The 21992-nt window shown below is 44.2% G+C and overlaps 1 protein-coding gene across 2 annotated transcripts in view; it reads right to left on the minus strand.

Moving 5' to 3' along the window:
- Positions 1 to 21992, minus strand: part of LOC311524528 (coagulation factor V-like) — a 64683-nt gene that overhangs the window by 36335 nt on the left and 6356 nt on the right. For both annotated transcript variants that reach the window (XM_084635692.1, XM_084635693.1), the window contains exons 3-9: positions 21201 to 21323; positions 18710 to 18922; positions 16262 to 16405; positions 15477 to 15698; positions 14593 to 14758; positions 5785 to 5962; positions 5062 to 5164 (exon numbers count right to left, since the gene is read on the minus strand). In XM_084635692.1, the coding sequence (XP_084491818.1) occupies positions 5062 to 5164; positions 5785 to 5962; positions 14593 to 14758; positions 15477 to 15698; positions 16262 to 16405; positions 18710 to 18922; positions 21201 to 21323 (1149 nt within the window). The remainder of the gene's footprint in view (positions 1 to 5061; positions 5165 to 5784; positions 5963 to 14592; positions 14759 to 15476; positions 15699 to 16261; positions 16406 to 18709; positions 18923 to 21200; positions 21324 to 21992) is intronic.

Below are 21992 nucleotides of genomic sequence, written 5' to 3' on the forward strand. Positions count from 1 at the left end.
AAATGGGTTCAAAACCCACTGAAACTCTTTGTTTGGAAGATTTTTAAACAGGTTAGAAAATTCTGTTTCCAAGTTTTTTAAGTGTGCAAATATGAGAGTTTTTATAGGTGACACACTTACATCGTTTTCTGCAACAAAATCACATAACCATGGAAACATTTCCAAACATCTGTTTTCAAAATGCTCTCTCCATAGCACGAGTTTCTTTCAAAAAGCAGTTACTTTCTCACTCATTGTTAAAACGTCACCTTTACCTTGAAGGTACAGATTAAGTGTGTTTATTTTTTCGAAAATATCTGCTAGGTAGCATACTACTAACAGCCACTTGTCATCACAGAAAAGGTCAGCAAATTTGGAACACTTGTCTTTTTGTAAAAGAAAAATGCGTAACTCATCTTTAAGTTCGACAACTCTTTTAAGCACTTTGTCACAAGATAACTAGCGAACCTCTGTGTTGTACAAAAGATTTTCATGGTCAGTCCCCATCTCATTACAAAGTATTGTGAAGATTCTACTATTTAAAGGTCTTGTTTTTATAAAATTAACCACATCGATGACATCCTGTAGCTCTTCGCGCACTTCTGGCTCCAACTTCTTCACAGCAATAGCTTGCCTATGAATGATGCAGTGAATGATTTTCACATGTGGTGCTATAAGAAAAGGAGGACTTGTGGCACCTTAGAGACTAGCCAATTTATTTGAGCATGAGCTTTCGTGAGCTACAGCTCACTCCATCGGATGCTGATGCTCAAATAAATTGGTTAGTCTCTAAGGTGACACTGGTGCTATCTCTGTAACCTTACCCCGGAATCCTTTCTTTATTCCAGTCAAAGCAGCCACTCCATCAGTGGTTACACTTACACAGTTTTTCCATAAAACATTGTTTTTATTAAAGAAGTCATTTACTGTTGAGAATATATCTTCTCCAGTACTTCTTTTCTTTAGTGGCTCACAAAAAAGTAGTTCCTTGTGTATTTCATTATTGAAACCGAATCTAACAAATACCATAAGCTGAGACATATTAGGATCATCTGTACTTTCATCGAACTATATAGCAAACCTCCCACACTGCGTAATTTGTTCTAATACTTGTTTCTTCAAATCTTCAGTAATGTTTTCTATGCGTCTTCCAACAGTATTTGCTGACAAAGGAATGCATTTTAGTTTGTTGCCATATTGTTTTCAGTGTATTATTTCATCCATTTTTACTGCGGCAGGAAGAACAAGTGTTTCCCCAATGGTATGTGGCTTTTTGTCTTTCACTATTAAGAAAGAAACCTTAAAAGAGGCTTCTAAACATTTATCATGAAGTTTAGTGAAATTTTGTAAAGTACTGGATTGAGTATCGCGTGACTTTGAACATCGCTGAAAAAATTGTAGAGGTTTGTCTTCACGTTCTGGATGCTTAGTTTTTAAATGTCTTGCTAATCGTGATGGCTTCATACTATCATTAGCTAATATCTCAAGGCAGAATACACACTTAGGGCGAGGTTCATCATTAATGACTGTGGATGTAAATCCATATGTCAAATAGCCTTCTTGATCATTTTGAATTTTTTTGGCCGACTTCTTGTCAGATCTGATTAGATCATCATTGTTTTTACCTCATAATGTGGTTAACGAAGAGCTCGTACTAGGAGTAGGAGAACTGCCAGCTCTGTCATTTTCTTGTTGTTCGCTTGTGCTTGCATTATTAGTATTATCTTCAACCCGCGGTTTCTTTGCAGGAATCTTTCTAAGCCACTTGTTCATTTTGTGAGGGTTAGTTTAGTTAAAACTAGATAATATAATCCATAAATCCACTTAACCGGGCACATGTAAACTGCAATACGTCGCAATACGCTGAAAGCGAACGAAAGTGTGAGGGCGCCACTGTCAACCCCTCCGTGTTGTGGAACTCCCACTCTTCCCTCAGGATACCTCGCAGGGCCGGTTCCAGGCACCAGCGTAGGAAGCACTTGCCTGGGGCAGCACACTATAAGGGGCAGCATTCCAGCCAATCTTAGGGCAGCACTCCTCCAGCCGCCCCCTTTTTTTTCCCCCTCCGGCGGTGCTCCTCCTGCCATGCCCCCCAATGGATTGTCTTGCGCACCCCACTTTGGATACCACTGATCTAGACCATTCCTGACAGATGTTTGTCGAACCTGCTCTTAAAAATCTCCAAGGAGATTCCACAACCTCCCTGGGCAATTTACTACAGTGCTTAACCACCCTTAAAGTTCGGAAGTTTTTCCTAATGTCCAACCTAAACCTCCCTTGCTGCAATTTAAGCCCATTGCTTCTTGTCCTAGCCTCAGAGGTTACGAAAAACAATTTTTTCCCCTCCTCCTTGTAACAACCTTTTATGTACTTGAAAATGTATGTCCCCCCTCAGTCGTCTCTTCTCCAGACTAAACAAACCCAATTTTTTCAATCTTCTCTCAAAGGTCATGTTTTAGAGACCTTTAATCATTTTTGTTGCTCTTTTCTGGACTTTCTCTGATTTGTACACATCTTTTCTGAAATGTGGTGCCCAGAACTGGACACAATACTCCAGTTGAGGCCAAATCAGTGCAGAGTAGAACAGAACAGAATTACTTTTTGTGTTTTGCTTACAACACTCTTGCTAATACATGCCGGAATGATGTTTGTTTTCTTTTGCAATAGAGTTACACTGTTGACTCATATTTAGCTTTAATCCGGGAGTCACAGTGGATCACCTTTCCGCAGTACTCCTTCCTAAGCAGTCATTTCCCATTTTGTATGTGTTCAAGTGATTGTTCCATTCTAAGTGGAGTACTTTGCATTTGTCCTTATTGAATTTCATCCTAATTACTTCAGACCATTTCTCCAGACCATTTTGAATTTTAATCCTATCCGCTAAAGCACTTGCAACCCCTCCCAGCTTCGTATCATCCACAAACTTTATAAATTTATTCTCTCTGCCATTATCTAAATCACTGATGAAGACATTGAACAGAACCAGACCCCACTTGATACGCCCTTCCAGCTTGACTGCAAACCACTGGGAATGCTGCTTGCTGTCTGACTCATACAACGAAGTGCAGTCACATCTCTCCGGTCCTTGAACAAATCCACTGACTCCCCCATTCCTTACAGGAATCAGGAAATAAAGTGTCCCCTCTTCCTTCTTTAAAGCCTTCCATGGGCTGGCTACAGATTATTTCATAGCCCTTAACTTCTGTGTAGTCTCTCATTTGCTTGCCCAGCACTAGCAACCTCACTATCCAAGATTGCGGATACACAGTCTTACCACTGTTGATGACTTTTCCTGCTGCTCTTTCTGTATCTCTCAGCCCCATTTCATTTCAGATCACAGCAGAAAACATTTCTCTCTCTTTTTCCCTTAGCTATGCCTCTTAATATTTCCTAATATTTCTTCTCCTCCATTACTATTTAGCCATGCAAAAACTATGAAGATATAGTACTTGCACTTTCAGAAAGTCTTTGACAAATCCCTAACCAAAGGCAGAGTAAGCAGTCATGGGATAAAAGGGAAGGTCCTCTCCTAGATCCATAACTAATTAAAAGATAGGAAATACAGGGTAGGAATAGAGGGTCAGTTTTCACAGCAGAGAAAGGTAAATAGCAGGTTCCTGCATGGATCTGTATTGGGAAATGTGTTGTTCAACTTATTCATAAATGATCTGGAAAAGAGGGTGAACAGAGAGGTGGCAAAATTTGAAGCTATACAAAGTACTCAAGACAGTTAAATACAAAACTGACTGTGAATCGTCATAAAGGGATCTCACTAAACTAGGTGACTGGGCACCAAAATGGCAGATGAAATTCAGTGTTGATAAATACAAAATAACGCACATTGGAAAAAAATAATCCCAACTATATATACAAAATGATGGGGTCTAAATGAGCTGTTTCCACAACAGAAAGATCTTGGAGTCAACATGGATAGTTCTCTGAAAATATCCACTCAATGTGCAGCAACAGTCAAAAAAGCAAACAGAATGTTAGGACCCATTAGGAAAGGAATAGATATTAAAACAGAAAATATCATACTGCCACTATATAAATCCATGATACGCCCACACATTGAACAGTGCAGTTCTGGTCACCTTGTCTCAAAAAAGATATCTCAGAATTGGAAAAGGTGCAGAGAAGGGCAACAAAAATGATCAGGGTAATGGAACAGCTTCTGTACGAGCCAAGATTAAAAAGACAGGGACTGCTCAGCTTAGAAAAGGGACAACTAAGCGGCGGGGGGCGGGGGAATATGACAGAGATATGGTAAAACCATGACTGGTGAGGAGAAAGTGAATCGGGACCTGTTAGTTACCCCTTCACATAACACAAGAACTAATGGTCACCCGATGAAATTAATAGGCAGCAGGTTTAAAACAAAAGTAAGGAAGTACTTCTTTGCTCAACCCACAGTCAACCTGTGGAACCCATTGTCAGGGGACGTTGCGAGGGCAGAAGTAGAACTGGGTTCAAAAAATAATTAGATAAGAATATGGAGGACAGGTCCATCGATGGCGATTAGCCAAAATGGTCAGGGACCCAACCCCATGCTCCAACTACCAGAAGCTGGGACTGTATGACAGGGGATGGATCACTGGAAATTGCCCTATTCTGTTCACTCCCTCTGAAGCATCTGGTACCGGCCACTGTCAGACAGGATACGAAGCCAGATGGACCTTTGGTCTGACCCAGTATGGCCGTTCTTATGTTACGTCAGCGAGACCCTTGGCTGGTGTAAACTGACATGAGCTCATTGAAGTCGAGGACCACGTCCACGCAGGCATTTTTTAAATAATAGTGCTGCTTAGCATATTTACATTTGATTTTTCATCTGTAGATCTCAAAGCACTTTACAAAAGTGGGCACTTATCATAATCCCCATTTTACAGATGGGGAAAACTGAGGCACAGAGAAGAGACACAACTTTCCCAAAATCACACAGCAGGTCAGCGGCAGAGCTGGGAACAGAACCCAGGACTCCCACTCCTATGCCCTAATCAGTTACATGACCTCCTAAAGGCAAAGAGAGACCCTACACAAAGTAAGACTTTCGATATTGTGCAAATGTGAACAGTTTCTGACCTGTGGAATCCAGGCGGTCAGTGGCTCCTTCTGCATCTTTTGAAAGCGTCACTCCATGAAGGTAAATGCTGTAGGGTCGACTGGCCATATTTCTGAACACAATCTACGTAGATATGGAGATGCAGAAAGTTTGAGTTCAGCATTCAGTGAATCCTGGTCTGGGTAAATCCCAGGGAGAGCGAAACTTGCATGATTTCAGCACTGAAAGTGCTCAGGGGAAGAAACGCTCCTTAAAAGAAAAATCTGGGGATATTAAACCAGAAGCTCTACTGCAACATGAACATTTGTGGACCGCACTGATTGGGATTCCTCTTGTGCTGCCTGGTCTCAGGCGGCTGATGAGAATGGCATCCTCAGGAGCACTTCCCACACGGCCAGGCACACGAAGCCATGGAGAGTGCTAGCCATGGACTGGAATCACGGGGATTCCGTAAAAACAACGAGGAGTCTGTGTGGCACCTTAGAGACTAACCAATTTATTTGGGCATAAGCTTTTGTGGGATAAACCCCACTTCATCAGATGCATGGAGTTGAAAATACTGTAGCAGGTATAAATATACAGCACATGAAAAGATGGGACTTGCCTTACCAAGTGGTACATTATACATTATCTGACAAAGACTACAACACAAGCTGTTTCTTATTTACAGTAAGTTATTTTACATTTACAGTAAGATACACCACAGTACATAACAGTCTTTGTATTTGGCCCTCGCCACTTACCGTGATTGTGTCTCTAACCTGAGCTCTGATAACAGGGCCCAGAATTCCCATTTCCTTGGGCCGGGGAGTCTCCAGAAGCTTATTGAAGTTGGCATCTTCATACTGCCTGAAAACGGCCTTTTTATACTTCTTCCCAATGAGATTTGAGAAGTTGTCCAAGGACTGAGCTTTATATTGCCTTAAAAAAAAAAAAAAGTATCAATAAAATCTTCTTAATGGTGAGATCCACTAGATGATAGAATACTCTCCCACGGGAAATGGCGGAAGGCCCACTGCATGGCAAAAAACAGATCTAGATTAGACACAGCTCTATAAAATAGATTATGATGATTTGTGCTACAGTAGTAGCGAGAGGCCCAACCAAGGTCAGGGGTCTCATTGTGCGAGACACTGTACAAACACATAGTATGAGATAGCTTCTGCCTCAGAAAGCTTCCAATCGAAATTTTCAAGACAAACAAAGGAGGGGAGAGAGGAAGTATTACTCCTCCCATTTTACAAATAGGAAAAGGAGGCACAGAGGGACTGAGTCACTTGCCCAAGGTGTCACAGTCTGTGGCAGAGCCAGGAATTGAACTCTGATATCCTGAATCCAAATCAAGAGACTAGACTTAATTAACATTACACCAAGGTTTCAAAGACAGTGGAATTCCCAATGATGGCTAAGAATAGGTAGGGTTCATGAAATAAGGTGAGAAGTTGTGTTTTAGCCATGAGCTGTGGCTGTTTTGTACCTGGATCCTTTTGAGAAATGCTGTGGAAGCGTGATAACAGTAAAGGTCAGATTTATTCCCCTCACTCTCTCCCTTTCCTTCTCCTCTCAATCCTCCCTCTCCCCTGCTGCATCCTGGGAATTGTAATTCCTGAACTCAAAGCTACAGGAGCCCGCTGGGAACAAATTTGCAAACACACACTGGGATAGCTATCTGCACCACACCTTTCCCCTTTAGAATAACCATTGTAAAATTTCAGTCACTTCCAGACCATCACTTGAGTCCTGTAACAAAGTCTTCCAATCTTTTAGGCAGTCTCCTATGTCTCACACTTCTCCTAATACCTGGAGAGGCACGAACAAGACCGGGTAGTGGAGCAATTCCTACTGCTATAAATTGTCCATCATTACTATTGGTGTCATCAGCGTTCTCTGGTCCAAGATGGAAATCAGCATTCTCTTCTTCAGCTGTTGGCTGATGAACTGTGGACAGTCTTGAAGTGTTCTATTTCTTTTGCTCTAGTAATCCAGCAGAATCTTCTCAGATTTCTGTTAACTGCAAAGGAAAGGAATATCCTGAACGTTCTTTTTTGACTTTGTATGACAGCTTCACATGAAGAAGAGCTCCAATTTCAAATTTGTGAGGTTTAGCACTTTACAGTACACACACTGCCTTTATTTCTCCTGTTTGTTCTGAACACATTCACGAATAGTTTCATCAGGTTTGGTTGAAAAAGGAGAACATGTAAGTCCTTGACAGGTAGTAAGTCATTTACCAGCCTTGTGTCCTCTTAACAGTTCAAAGGGTGATAATCCTGGTGTTGAAAGTGGAGTGGTCCCAGAAGCAAACAGTGTTTCATGTAAAGCTTCTTTCCCTGGTCTCACTTGAAAACTGGTAAGCTGCAAACTTTCTTTCACCAGTATGTTCATTATCTCAAGTAGACCACTCGCTCTTGGATTGAAGAAAGAAACCGTTTTCTGTTTGATAGCATTGTTAATGAGGTAGCGTTGCATTTCAGCACAAGTTATTTGCATTCCATGGTCAGTTACCAATTCCTTGGGAAATCCTTCTCGGGCAAAAACTAATGATTTTAACTTATTTACTATTTCAGCTGTAACCTTTCTAGTGAATGTAATTTCTGGCCAATCTGAATGATAGTTTACCATACTAGGACAAACCTCTGTGTAACAGACTGATCTTCAAATGCTCCCCATTAGGTCAAGAGCCGGTTTCTCTCATGAACAATTGGGATAACGAACTGGTGTGAGAAGGAGGCTGAAGGTTTTCTGTGACTTATCACTTCTAGCACAAGCCATGCAAGTCTTGATTATTTCCTCAACTTGCTTGTCCATCCCTGGCCACCAGAAGTCTTATTGCAGTTGTCTTTTGGTTAGACTCATCCCCATATGTCCTCCATCTGCCAGGTCAATTAATCGTTGTCTCACAAGTGTAGGCACAACAAGATGGTCAATTCTCAAAACCCATTCATTTACAAAGGACAGCTCACGTGATACATGTCTATATATAGCTCCGAGTGTTCTGGTGTCATTGTCATGTAAGACCATCCATTGACTATGTAAGTCTTTAGGTCCTTGTGATGGGGTGTGCTCCCCACACTGAAACTGCAAGAGTTGCATTAGGTCAGGTGGGCCCAATCAGCTAATTAGGTTCAAAAGGGGAGCTTTGGGTTGGAGGCAGCTAACAGAGAGAAGCTCACTTGTGAGAGAGAGGCAAGGCTTCTACAAAAGACAGGGAATTAGCAGGGAGATATGTGCAGTCACTTCTGGGAGAAGGGAGATGTGGCTGCAGCTACAGAGGCAGGTAGCCTCGGGTTACTCCCTGGGAGGAGGGAGTGAAGAGACTGGCAAACCCAGAGGATGGGGGCAGGCCAGGAGGTATGGAAGCGGCTCAGGGAAAGGCAGCAAGGTGCAGGGAACTGATTTTGGCTGTCGTGTAGAGGGTCCCTGAGCCGGAACCTGAAGTAAAGGGTGGGCCCAGGTTTCCCCACTGCAGGAGTGGCACCGTGAGCTAATGAAGCGGAAGACTGCTGGAGAGCAGGAACATTGATACACTCCAGCACCTAGAAGGGGAAACCACAATAGTCACTTAGCCAGAGGGCTGAGTCACAAAGAGGACGCTGCAGCTCTTGGAAGTAAAAGGGAGGCTGCAGAGGAGAAACGGACAGGGTGTAATTGCTGGGAGGGACACTGGCCTGACTGAACTAATATCCAGGACAGCCACAAAGTGGCGCCATCCGGCGGTGAGTACAGCAACCCCATCACAGCCCTGAACTACCTTGTCTTCTCTCATGGCTGTTACCCACTCTGAGATTGAGTTGTAGCAGAGATTTGTGCAAGGACAATCTCTTCATCATCTTTCTCTATTGCACCCTCATGGTAAGGTATGAGCAGGCGAGACAGAATCTGCAGTGGTGTTTTTGACTCCTGGAAGATACACTGTCAGCAAATCAAAGTCCTTTAGTTTGGTGACCCATTTGGCAATTCTTGGAGTTGCTTTTCCAGAACGTCTTGTGATGAATAAAGGTGAAAAAGGTTTATGATCAGATCTTAAGATAAATCTCCCACCACCCCATAAGTAAGTTCTGAAGTGTCTTACTGCCCAGAAACATGCCAGAACTTCTTTCGCAATGGCAGAATCAGATTTTTCAGAATCAGTCAGGGCTCTGGAGGCAAATGCAATAGTGACTCCTGTCCATTTTTTAGCTGAGTCAAGACAGCACAAGGCCTTACTCACAAGCTTCTCTTGTGACAATTGTTTGTTTCACAGAACCAAAAGTTCTTAAAGCCGGGATGGTGGACAGTGCATATTTGATCTTGTTAAAGCTGTTCTTGTACACGTCAACCCATTCAAACCTTACATGTCCTTTTTTTGGGAGATGACTCAACAGAACTACTTTCATAACAAACTTTGAATGGTATTTGCATAATCCAAAGGAGGACTGAAGTTTGTGCTTTTTGTCAGGCTGTGGTGCATCACAAATGGTTTTCACTAGGTCTGGTTTTGGTTGTATGCCGTTCTGAGAGATTCTATGCCCTAGACATGTCACTGAGATGGTACGGAGTTGACATTTCTTCTTGCTAATGGTAAATCTGTATCCAAGTTTTTCTAGAACCTTTTTTAGCATGCCATCATGTTCAGATTCATCTTTGCCATTCACTAGAATGTCATCTTGAAAGTAAGTAACACGCATTCTCTCACCAAAGATTGCAGGCATCATTCTCTGGAATACTGGTGCTACAGAGGCCTTTTGAATTGGAAAAAACATTCTGCAGTGATGAAAGCTGTGTACTTGCAGGATTTTTCCATTAAGGGGATCTGGTGGTAAGCCGAGCATAAATCAAGAGTCATAAACACTCTTGCCTCCTTCAAGGTGAGCAGCATTTCACTGATGTTGGATAGAGGATGACAATACACAACTATGCTGGAGTTTAAATCTCTCAAGTCCACATAGCTGTGGATAGCACCATTGGGCTTCCTGGTGAGAATGATAGGAGAAACCCATTCTGATGAATCAACTCGTTCAATCGTATCTGCTTTATGTTGTTTCGGAATCTCCTTGAGTGGTTGTCTCACTGCAACTGGTATGTTTTGCATTTTATGTTGTACAGGAACCACATTATTTTGTAGCTGGCACTTGTGCTTGAACCTTTTTGCAACACCTGCAGTATCTGTGAAAACTTCTGGAAAGTCCAATTCCCATGCCCCAAGTGATCTGCTTGTATATATTTAAGTTTCTACAGATGGATCGGAGCTGTTCCTGACCAGCCTCTTCTCCCCACAGATCCAAGAAATCTAATACCTCCTGTGTAGTACAGGCAGGAGTGTGCCTGCAACATGTAGTTAGCATGGTCAGTTGCTAGGTGAGCTCTCCAAGCTGGGCAACCAGGAAATGGAATTCCAAAAATTCATGGGGCTTTTAAGGGGAGGGGCAGCTTCCTGCATACCTCCAGTGGAGTTCAAAAAGGTGAGAGGTCAAGGAGGGGCATTGTGGGACACCTCCTGGAGGCCATTAACTTGATGTAAGTTATGCAGTGTCTATACTGACACTGCATCCATCTAACTACATCAATCTTGACTCTACGCTGCTCATGGAGGTGGAGTTTAGTTGGCAGAGCGGGGTAGTTACGTCGGCGGGATTGAAATTAACGGGTAGACACTTCCATAGTTAGGTCACTGTAAGATGCCTTGCATTGACCTAACTCTTTAATGTAGACCAGGCCTAACTTGACGCTCTGGCACTGAGAGTGAAGTATCTATGCCTTGGGGTCATCTGACCTGGACCCTGCCAGGGATAGGCAGCGTGAATTTGTCAATTTAACAGATGAAATGATCAGAGATCAAATCGTCATGAAGACAACAAGTTCCCCCAACATTTGTGAACAACTCCTCATGATAAAAGGCCTTACCCTGGAGAAAACCATAGAAGCTGCCTGACGAGTGGAAAGCACCATCCACTGTGTTAAGTCGCTTTCTGCAACACCAGATGTCTTCCAGCCAGCAGGTTAATACAGTCTGATACAAGACGGCAACCCGCAAAGCTCCTAAATCTACATCCTTTATTCCCAACCAACACTGCACTGTGCTATTTGCCAACTCCCAACCTGAGTTGCATGCTTCAGACACACCCCAGAGGCTATGGTGGGTCTCCCATCGGTAACTATTTTACAGCTACCATAGAGTACAAAAGCTGTAATCCCAAGGGAAAAAAAAAAAATCTATGTAGCCCAAATGAGAGTTTCTATTTTAGGATGGAATTATCAAAGGGGGCTTCAAATGATATTAGATCTGAACAGCACAGAACATATTCTGCAAACTGGAAAAAAGGACTACAAGAGGGACCTGCAGCAGTGCTGCGTGAAAGCCAAGGAGCTGCAGCAGGCATACCAGAAGGCAAGGGAGGCCAACAATTGCTCTGGTGTGGAGCTGCAGTCTTGCCACTTTTACAAAGAGCTGCATGCTATCCTCGATGGAGAACCCACCACCACCTCTCCCAAGAGCCCTGTGGATTCTTTGGAGGAACCTGAGTCTCAGGCCCTCTGCTGTGAACAGCGAGGAGGAGGAGGAGGAGTATGGCGACAGGTGACCAAGGTATCCAGTGGTGCAGCAAGCCAGGACATATTTTTGAGTCCTGCACAGTCCAGCTAGTTCCTACAGTCCAACACAGGCAAGCCTGATGCAGGGGAAGGAATTTCTCATAAGTATGCAATTTGCTTTGAAATTGCAGGGATGGAAGGCCCAAAGCTGCAGGACACGTCTGTTGATTTACTCTTTTTTTACTGATGCTAGGTAAGGTACTGAAACAACCAATAGAGGTAGAGTTGTTATCTGCTTTTCATCCCCCTCTAGAGTTAGGCAGAGGGTCCCTGCAGAACAGTTTGTGCGCTCCAGGATGTCCTGCGTATCCTCCACAGAGATTGTGTGGAAACTTCTCTGGATGTAGTGTGCAATCCTCGGCCAAAGGTTTCTGGGGAGGGCTTCCTTATTTCTTCTGCAACGGTAGGACACTTTCCTACGCCACTCAGTGATTACTTCAGCCGGAACCTTTGCAGCACACAGGCTGGCTGCATATGGCCCTGGTTTACAGCCAGACACCTGCAGGATCTGTTCCCTTCCAGCCTCCATTACCCTCAGGAGTAAGATATCAGCTAAAATCACCACTGTCTGTGGAAAACAGTGCCAGTATTCAGTTCAATTGCCCTATATGCACACACTCATGCCCATGAGCTATCCCCTTCATTCCCCCCCTCTTCCCTTCATGGTCGTACTCATCATTACTGGACTGCAGCCATATAAGGAGGAGAAGGAAGAAGAGGGATGGCATATTCCAAGAGATCCTGCAAGCCTCTGCTCCTTTGGATACCAAGCACGGGGCTTGGATGTTCACCCTTGAGGACAGCAGGCCAGGGATAGAGCGGAGAGGAGAAAGGTGCAGGAAAAGGACAGAGATGTGCAGCAGGAGATGCTAGAGCTTCTCAAGCAGCAAACAGACATGCTGCAGACTCTTGTTGAGCTTCAGGTTCAACCATCTTGTGCTCGCCTCCTTCTGCAACCCAAAGAGAACTGCATTCTGGGACCTCTGGGGCCACTGCACTATCCCTACCGCACCACCCTCGACAATCACAGCTGCAAATACACTGACCTGTGAAAGACAGTTTGTATATGTGTTTCTGAATTGGAAATGACTTTTCTTTCCCCTTCAAAAGTTCTTTTCCCTTTATTTAAGTTTTATTCAATTATCATTTTTTTCTATTTGCATAGGTATGGAATAAACGTCTATTTTTGGCAACTTAGTGGATTTCCCAACTCCAAACTGAGTCCCAACTGATCAGTAGCAGTCGGGCATTGCAAGTTTCCACAGTGCAATTACCACTCACTTCTCCACTCTCAGTGCAGATCTCATTTTGGTGTTGCTGTGCAGGAGGGCTGGGGTGAGTTCAGCACATAGATCCAAGAACATCCGAAAGTTCTGCAGCCACTGCTCATCTTCCCAAACCTGACGTGATCCCACCCGTCAGTGCTTCTTTCTCCGGCCCAGCTCCAGCTCCATCATGAATGCCGTCAACAACTTTGAATTGTTTCTTTCTATGTCCCAGAGCAAATCTAGCCTCCAAGAAATTGTCACGTTCCCTGCAGCTCCTCTGGCGGCTCTGCAAATACTGCAGGACCAGGCACGCCATTCTCACAACACTCATCACAACAGTGCAGAGCTGTGCAGGATCCATGCTTCTGACACAGATAATGGACAGCCAGGAGAGAGGCACAGGTTTGTGGGGATTTTGAGAAGAGGCGTGGAACGTTATGGGATGCAGATGAAATTATGAGATGGAGAACACTGCATTATGGGACGTTGAAATCATGTTCCTAGTCACCCCTGCGCGACTCCTTTTGCATCGATACAAGTGCTGCTAGTGAGAATGCGCACCGCCGACAAAAACAGTGCAGTGTGGACACGCAAAACTGATGTAATTACTGCAGTGGCTGTATGCTGATGTAACTTAGGTGGACATCATTTTGTCACGTAGACATGGCCTTTGTCTGCACAACAGCACCCCTCGCCTAGGAAACCACCTGCTGCCTTGTGGTGTCAGACTCCCTAGGCTTCCACCCTGTCCTTGATCCTGTCCCTGTTCTGGCTTCAGCCTTGCCCAGGCTTTGTTCTAGCCTGCTAGGGGTGAAAGCAAGTCAAGTGACTTACCGGTACGCTGGGGCCAGCTCTGGTCCCCGGAAGGGGTGGGGCCTAGGGTTGAAGGGGTGGGGCTGAGGGGGTCAGAGCCAGCTCCAGCCCACCCTGTAAAGGAAGTGCCCCGCCCCTCCTTCTCCTTCTCTTCCTCCTCCTCTTCCCCCCTCTCCCACCAGGGCTCCAGCAGCCGGCCTCTGGAGGCTATTTAAAGGGCCTGGGGCTCCAGCCACTGCTGGGAGCCCCAGGCCCTTTAAATTGCCCCTTGGGGAAGCCGGGCTTCCCCAGTATGGTGCACCGGCTCTTGCTGGTACGCTGTACCGGGGTGTACCGGCTTACTTTCACCTCTGAGCCTGCTCCAATCTTCTCTGTGCCCTACTCTGACTCTGCCCCAGACATGTTCCTGACCTGCTCTAACCCTGTACCCACCTCCTGAACCCCAGGCCCTTGGACTGTCTCCAACCTGGCTTCAACCTTTGGCCTGCTTCTGGTATCTGACTGTGATCCTGACTGGGCTCGTCTATGGACTCTGACCTTGGTTCTAACCCAGCGCCTGTCCCTGGACCTTAGTTTCAGCACTGCCCTGTCCCAACTCTATGTCCGGCTTCGACTACTGCTCTAACCACCAGGCTTGACCACCTAGAACCTGGAGCCTGACACATTCACTTATTCAGCCGGGTAGAGCCCTTCAGAAGCCATTTACTAGGACTTCTACATAGTGCATTCCATAAATACCATGCAACCCTGCCTCTAATATTCCTCCTCTTCTACAAGATTGAGTTCCTGTGAAAAATATGCAGAAGGAGTTCTTAAGGGCTAGGACTTTACATTATATAGCGCATTTCCTAAGCCGCCTCAAGTTAACATTCATCAGCACAGTACAGTTCACCGTTTTACCTATCAATGGTCTCTGGAATTTCTGGAGCATAATCCCAGGTGACTTCTTCCGCAGCAATGAAATATTCCCAGTCCTTAATCATACGCAATTCCTTAAAGGATAATTTCTTCTTGAACACGTCTTTCCCCGCACATTCTGTTATGTTGAGGTAACCGTGCATTCCAGCTGGTTGAAGAGAGACACAGTACAATGGTTACTGTTAGTCCTATGAACACGGCATTCCTACAGCCCATCAGCTCAGGATGCATGAAAACATTCACTCATTGACCTGAGTCTATTCAGGTTGAAAAAAAAGAAGAGTTCAGGCATTAAGGGTGGTATTTTCAAAAGGGCTTGTGGGAGCTCAGCTGAGAGCTCAGCAACTAACTCGCATAGCCTCCCTTGAAAATACCAGCCTAACTGACAGCAAGAACTGCCCCTTTTCTGTTAAATGAGCCCTCCAACCTTTCACAAGAGGGAATCCACTGATCCATTACAACAGAGATCTCTTCACTCCAGGGGGAAACTAACATCCACTGTTAAAGATGAGCAGAAAAGATTTTTTGCCTACTAAACTGCAAAAGTTCTCTGTTTCTCCTGAAAAAGCTGGTCAATCTCCAGGTTTTTTTTTATAATGAGGCTCATCTGAGCACTTCCCAAAGAGTTAAAAACTAAGTTATATTCATTGTTGCCCTCTAACCCCTTTGCAGCAGTCATCCTAATGAGCCCCATCTTGCAACCCTAATTTAAACAAAATGCCCTGTTTCCACTGATTTCCTAGGATGATCCTAAATGCGTTAGCCACCACATTTGACAAACTTAGCAGCAATTTAGGAGATAAGGAGGAAGAGACAAGAATGACACTCTAACTGTATAACTGCCACCTGAACAGATGTTCCCTTGCCTTGCAGATGCTTCTGGACAAGAGAAGATATCAGCCACCTTCCTTTCTGGCTCACGGTCATGTTTGCTGTGGTCGATGCACCTCCCACAAGGCTGATGGTCGAGACCTTGCGACGATTTTGTTCCAGGACTTGCCCATTGAAATGGATGGAGAAAATCTCTGGTTTGGAGCTCATTCCTATCAAATGCCAGCTAATGTTATCGTATGTGCAAGCTCCTAGGTCTGAAACAAAACAGCAGGGTTCAGAACACAGGTGAATCATCCCAGAATCACAGAATGGTTCATTAATTCCCACTGGTAGGTGAAAAGTGAATACCCACTCTGCACTTTTAATAAAGTCTCTCTGATATCTCAATGGCCATGTCTAGGATGGATACTGTATAGGCCATGGGTGGGATTTTCAAAAGTACTTAAGTGGATTAGGAGTCTAAATCCCATTGAAGTCAATGGGAGTTGAGTGCCTAACTCACGTAGGTGCTTTTGAAAAACCTCACTCCTTATCCAGTGGGTGGCAGGAAGAGATTTAATTGTCTCTCTGCACAAACAGCCACGCCCTTGGAAGCCATGTGCTCTTGGCACCAAGGGCAGACTGCAGGGGAAAGCGGTGGTGGGTGGGAGCGCACACATGCTCCCTTGTGGAACCAGATGCTCAACGTAAGGTTATACACGAGTCTGTGCCACTCTACTCCTTCTGTTTGCTTTCTACAGCCCTCTAGTGTATGCTGCAGTGAGGAGTAATACACAGTTTGTGGACTCTGGCTGGACACCACGAGTACGTACGGTACCTGGCAACGTCCCATTAGCGTAACCATTAATCGTGTACAGGAGAGAGGTTGATTTTTGCCAGCTTTTGCTTTCATCGAACACAGCAAACATCAACACATATTCTTTGTCAAACAGCTTCTGTGTCCCATCTTCCTTCAGGCTTCCTGTGGGAGGAAACAAGAGGTATCAGATAAAGGCAAAAATAAAAGCAGCTCACATCAACTAAAAGGCATCCAGATCTATTCCATGAGCTTTCCGCACGTGTCAGCTGCACCTGGGCACATAGGACGTCTTTTCAAAATGTGCTTGAGGTGAATTTAGTTCTGGGGAAAGGTGCTGGATTGGCAGCTTTGGAGACTGAAAGCCTCTAGCATCCACAGAACAGGTTCAGCAGGGGGAGCATCAGTGCATCCTCCCTCTAAACTACTCCGGTAATGTGCCACAGAGACCATCCCTGACAGTGAGAAAGGAAATTCGTCTTGAGGTCCAATTCAGTCCTTGGCTTCTCTTCTGGGACTACCAGATTAATGCCAGGTGTAGCTGAGTTTCTTTCAATATGAACAGCTGCCCCCTTGGTACTGGACTGACACCCCCAAATCATTTCACACAGACAAGCAAGTACCCTTCACATGGTAAGGATTTTTGGTCATTACTGCCATGGGCAGATACTGCAATGATGAGTGTAGTATAAGAACCTATACAGAAGAGAATAGGACTGGTGACTTAGAGGTGAGATGCATTTATATTGTATACACATATGTATTGCCATCCCACCCAAATCTAGTTTCATCTCACTGTTTCTTCCAATAGATTAGAAACATCAGAAATGCAAACTTGTTTTCAATATATTGCTTGTTTATTTGACTTGTATCGCCCAGGCAGTGCTTAATTTGTAATGAAAGAGGTGCTGGGGCTCAAGCAATTTTTTTACTTTCATAAGTGATGCGGAAAGACCTGAGGTGCTGGGGCTATAAACTGCTCAGTCTAGAGGTGCTGGGGCTCAGCCCTGGCAGAAATTAAGCGCTGCACCCAGGACTCAGACAGATATAAATGACTTTGGAGAAGCTTGACACAAGGAAGGAAAATAAATATTTTCAAAATATTCATATACACAGTCACATCAGCTACATCATCAGAACTTTCCAGCAAGGATCACAATAAAACACCGAAGGGGAAAGAGCTCTGATGAGAGGAGGAGACTATAATAATAGATAATTTATAATACAAGAGCATTAACATTCCAAATTCTTGAAAGGAACATTATTGACTATGGTGTCAATCCTACAATGCAGTGTGAGTGGGCAGACCCCACACTCACATGAAGCCTCTTGAAGTCATTGTGTGCGGAGGTGAATTTGTGTGTATCACATTGTGGGCTCTGGGTTTTGTTTTGTTTTGGGAACGACTAAATGTACAAACCCATTTAATCAATGTGCTTTACCCAAGTCATTCCACACAACAAACTTTTCTCAAGGAAGGAGAGAACCAAACTAAATAACTCATATACTAGCCTTTAGCAAAGGAAAAATATATAATCCTGTGGAATGGATGGCTCGGGGGACTGACAAGGAGCTAAGGAGACTTTCCCTTAGATCACCGATTCATGTCCATCTCAGATCTGCTGCAAATATCTAATGTCTGTTTGAGATCATATAGAATAGCAGTTACTATCAATGAGGGGATGGAGCATGCTCAGTGAAGACAGAATCTTTGGAGATTTTAGCCACTAAACTCTAGCATGACACTACTAAGCATGTGCAAACTGAAATTTTTCAAAGGCTTATAACACAGCCAAATTTTGCAGATTTTCACGTGAACAGAAAAAGCGCATCCCTAACAGAAAGGCCACTCCCCTTTGCCAAATTTCACATTCCTGCTCCAAAGCATGAGGATGCTAGAGTTTCTCAACAAAACAGTCTTAATGGTTTTTTAATATGCGCAAAACAAAGTGTTTCTTCCTAGCCTCGTTCTCGGAAACAGTTGAACAGTTTTGGGTACAACTTTCCAAAATAATTCCATCTGAGGCAGACACCTGGAATGGTAAATTCCAGCCTGAACAGTTAAAGTTTCACAAAGTTATAAGCAACTGAAGTTGGGGGTCTCAAAATGGGAAATGTCAGGCAACTTTAATATAAAACGGTGTTACCAGCCCTGCCTACAATTAGAATTATTCCAGAAACTAGTGTGCATTACAGCTAGTCCAGAACACTGTAACCTTGAGCCCTAAAATAAAGACAGACGAAATAAAAATAAATTTTCTCTAAACTGCCTGCCCAGAAACACGAGAAGGGAAGAGGGAAATGAAATGCCTTCTCACATTATGATACAATCTTCAAGCTTGATTTTTATATTTTTTGTTTTTATCATTACCAGAACAGAAAGCAACACTATCAGAATGTGCTAGGCCACTGAAACAGTAGACCAGCCGACATTTTATAGCTTTTGTCTACCCACAGCATTTTGGTTACCTTTTTTACATATAAGCAATGCTCCAACCAGACCAGAGTTAAAGTCCACCACCATGTTCTCATGTGAGTAATAGATATAGGTGAGACAGGGAGGGTCGGCTTCTTTAGGCCCAATTTCTGCAGTGATCTCCCATGTGTATTTATACACCAGGCCTGAAGGCACAGCATCGTCCAGTTTTTCAAAAGAAGATGTTCGGTCAGCATACAGGGAACCTGCATAGGTAGAAGTCGAGAGAGGGAGGTAGAGGTGGCATTGAGGGAGGGAGGGACTGATGAACGTGTGAACAGGGTTTTTACTACCATTGCCACCCATACACAGAGAGCTTGAGTCTTCTCTCACCTGCACCAGCTTTACAATGGTGTAACTCCATTCACTTCAGCAGAGTTACTCCCGATTCTCACTGGTGTCCCTGAGAGCAGAATCAAGACCAGTAGTCGGTTTCATTTACCCAGGCTGATGTGGTGGGGGAGCATAGTACAACTGCTCAGCCTCTCCATGGTTGGAGTCAGGAGTGATTGAGAAGGTACTAGCTGCCCAATTCACCAGCTCTCCACTGATCCTGGTCCAGCCTCCCTCCATAACACTGGCCCAGTAGGAGCTACTGCAGCCTTCCGACTTTTGTGCATTACAAATCTGAATGGTGATAACATTGCATTTATGTATTTAATTTGTTTGCATTGTCTACAGCCAATAAATATGTTCACTTAACAAGAAGGCTTCCTGGAGGTTATCAAAATTCTAGCTGCAAATAAGATGAGAAATCAGTGAAATATCAACCTGAACCATCATCAAACAGAATCGGAGATTTTCAGTGACATGTGATCGTTCCTCAACACAGAGCTCGACTCTGCTCCCACTCAGCTGAGAGCAAAACTCCTCTTGGGCTCACCATACGAACAAGGCATTAAAGAAAACCTCAGAGAGCTCTCCCGACAAACTGATTAATAGCAAGGAACAAGATCATCTAGAACTGGGGGGTGGGGTGGAGGAGGGGTGGGCTGGGAAATCTTGGACGTTTTTGCAAAAAATGTATTCACACAGTTTGAAATTTCAACATCTGAAAAAAATCCCAACCCCCTCGAGAGTTGCTGAAAAGGGAGAACATTTTTCCAGATATTGTTTCGAGATTCAAAACATTTCAACCACCTATGACATCATCAACCCTAATGCAATTAAATATTTGCAAGCTGACAGCCCACGTGCAGTCACTGAAACCAGTGCAAAGGGAGTGTAAAATGCTACCATTCTGACATGGAAGTGCTTTACATTCACTTTGCACTGGTGAAAATGAGACACAAAGTGCAAATTGGGCGCATATTCAGTAATAACGAACCCATTACCAATGGTGGCAAATACCTTGAACTCTAAAGCCTTGGAACTGAAAGAATATAAATACATTTTCTTTAACACACACATTTAAACATTTACTGTATGGGAGGATAGTTCCCAATCTTTAGGGTAAGGTTCTTTCTGAAAACTGTAGGTGTTTGGAGTAAACAGCGTGTGAGGAGGCAGGACAATGTTGTGCAGTTCATTTAGTGCATAAACAGCCACAGACTAGATTCAAAGGTCACAGGTCATCAGTCTTTGGGGGATTTTCTGAGCATTTCCTCCCTCACCACTCTATTTTCTACCCCCTTGTTGCACTTGCAGCTCTATGCAATCTAGCTGATTGAGCGCCAGTTAGAAGAAGTTAACATCAAATTGGATTCCATCCTTAATTTTATTAATGGATGTTGGTAAATCATTTGGCAGGATAGAGTGGCACTGTTTTAAACTGATAGCTTTACTCAAGTTTGATTTGGTCTCTATGGCATTCTCGACAACCAGCAGGATATATTAGTACCATGCCTCTAACAACTGACAGCCAAAGGCCAGATCTTGCAAGAAGCTGAGCTCCTCCTGGGAGATACCAAGTACCCTTTGTCATAGTCCCTGGGTAGGCCACCCCTTCTGAGACCCTGTTCCAGTCCCCCGACTGCATCCCTTTCAAGTGGCAGGGCTGTGCCTCCACTTCTTTTTGGGGTGAGATCCCCTGATCCAACCACTCCCTGACTTGGTCTCTGGGTCACACCTCCCTGGTTGCCAACCATGATATTGAGCAGGCCCAACAGCTTGGCACCTGCAAGAGGTTCTCCTGGGGAGCCTGTGGTCAGTGGTAGTACGCAGTGACACAGAAGCAGCCTCTTCAAAACAAAAGTATGATTTGTTTGCCAAAAGGCACACAGCACTCAGAGAGATGGATTGAAAATAAGAGACCTATACACAGACGGTCTTACCTACACTAGGCATTCCCCTCATGTCCCTAGGTAGCCTTGGAGCCCATGTTTTCTTGGGGACCAAATTACATCCTGCTTGCTGCCCAAATTACGACCTGACATCAAAGGTCGATGGTGTCCATACCCTGGACTTGGTTTTCAGCCCTTCTCTATCTAAGATTATATAGTCTTGAGTAGAAAAAAAGAATAGATGGCATTTTACAGCACATACCTTCTGATAGTTTGTTGTAAGCTATGCCTTGTGGGTGAATGCTCAGTGGTTTGTTGGCCATGTTCTTAAAGTGAACTACTAAAGTGTCTCCCACTTCAGCATGCAGAGTTGGTCCCAGAAGTCCTGCAGAAATTCAGCATAAAAAAGAAAAAGAGATAATGAGCATCAAATGGTGCATCTTAGTGAAAGGGAGAGAGGTACCTTCTCCTGAGTGGGAAAGTGAACTCCTGTTAAAGGACAAGTTGCACAAAATAAAGGCAGAGGATTTAATGCCAGTGCAATGAGGATTAATGCTATCCAGTGATTTAGCTGTGAAATACCTGGATGGTGGAAAGGCAAACAAGGATCTAACAAGATGTTGCCCAATGTAAATGAGGTCGTGAATTATATATTCAGCAAAGGACACTGAAAATCATCGGAAAATTCTGCACATGAACAGAGAAGGCTGTTTCCTGGAGATGGAAAGTTCAGTGAACAGACAGCTTAAAAGTTGGGAAGAGGATTTCTCCCTTTACAAATTAGTCACCGGTACTACCAGAGTTTTAGGAAAGCAGACAGAAGTCTTAGGGAGTGTTTAATGCAACATCCAGAGCAACAGCCTCCACAACACAAAGTATGCCTCCACTTCAGTGGGACATGCAGTTGCTAGCATGGGAATGCCTTGCCAAGCGGCTTTAATCTAGATAGCACGGCTAAGAGTAGCAGAAAAGAGGCAATAGCGCAGACCCAGGTGCAGGTTAACAATGTCAGTACATACCTAGGAGGAGCCCACACTGAAGCCCATGCTCCTGC

Source organism: Lepidochelys olivacea (genome assembly GCF_965140295.1).
Source record: "Lepidochelys olivacea isolate rLepOli2 genome assembly, chromosome: 1".
NCBI classification, from domain to species: domain Eukaryota; kingdom Metazoa; phylum Chordata; order Testudines; family Cheloniidae; genus Lepidochelys; species Lepidochelys olivacea.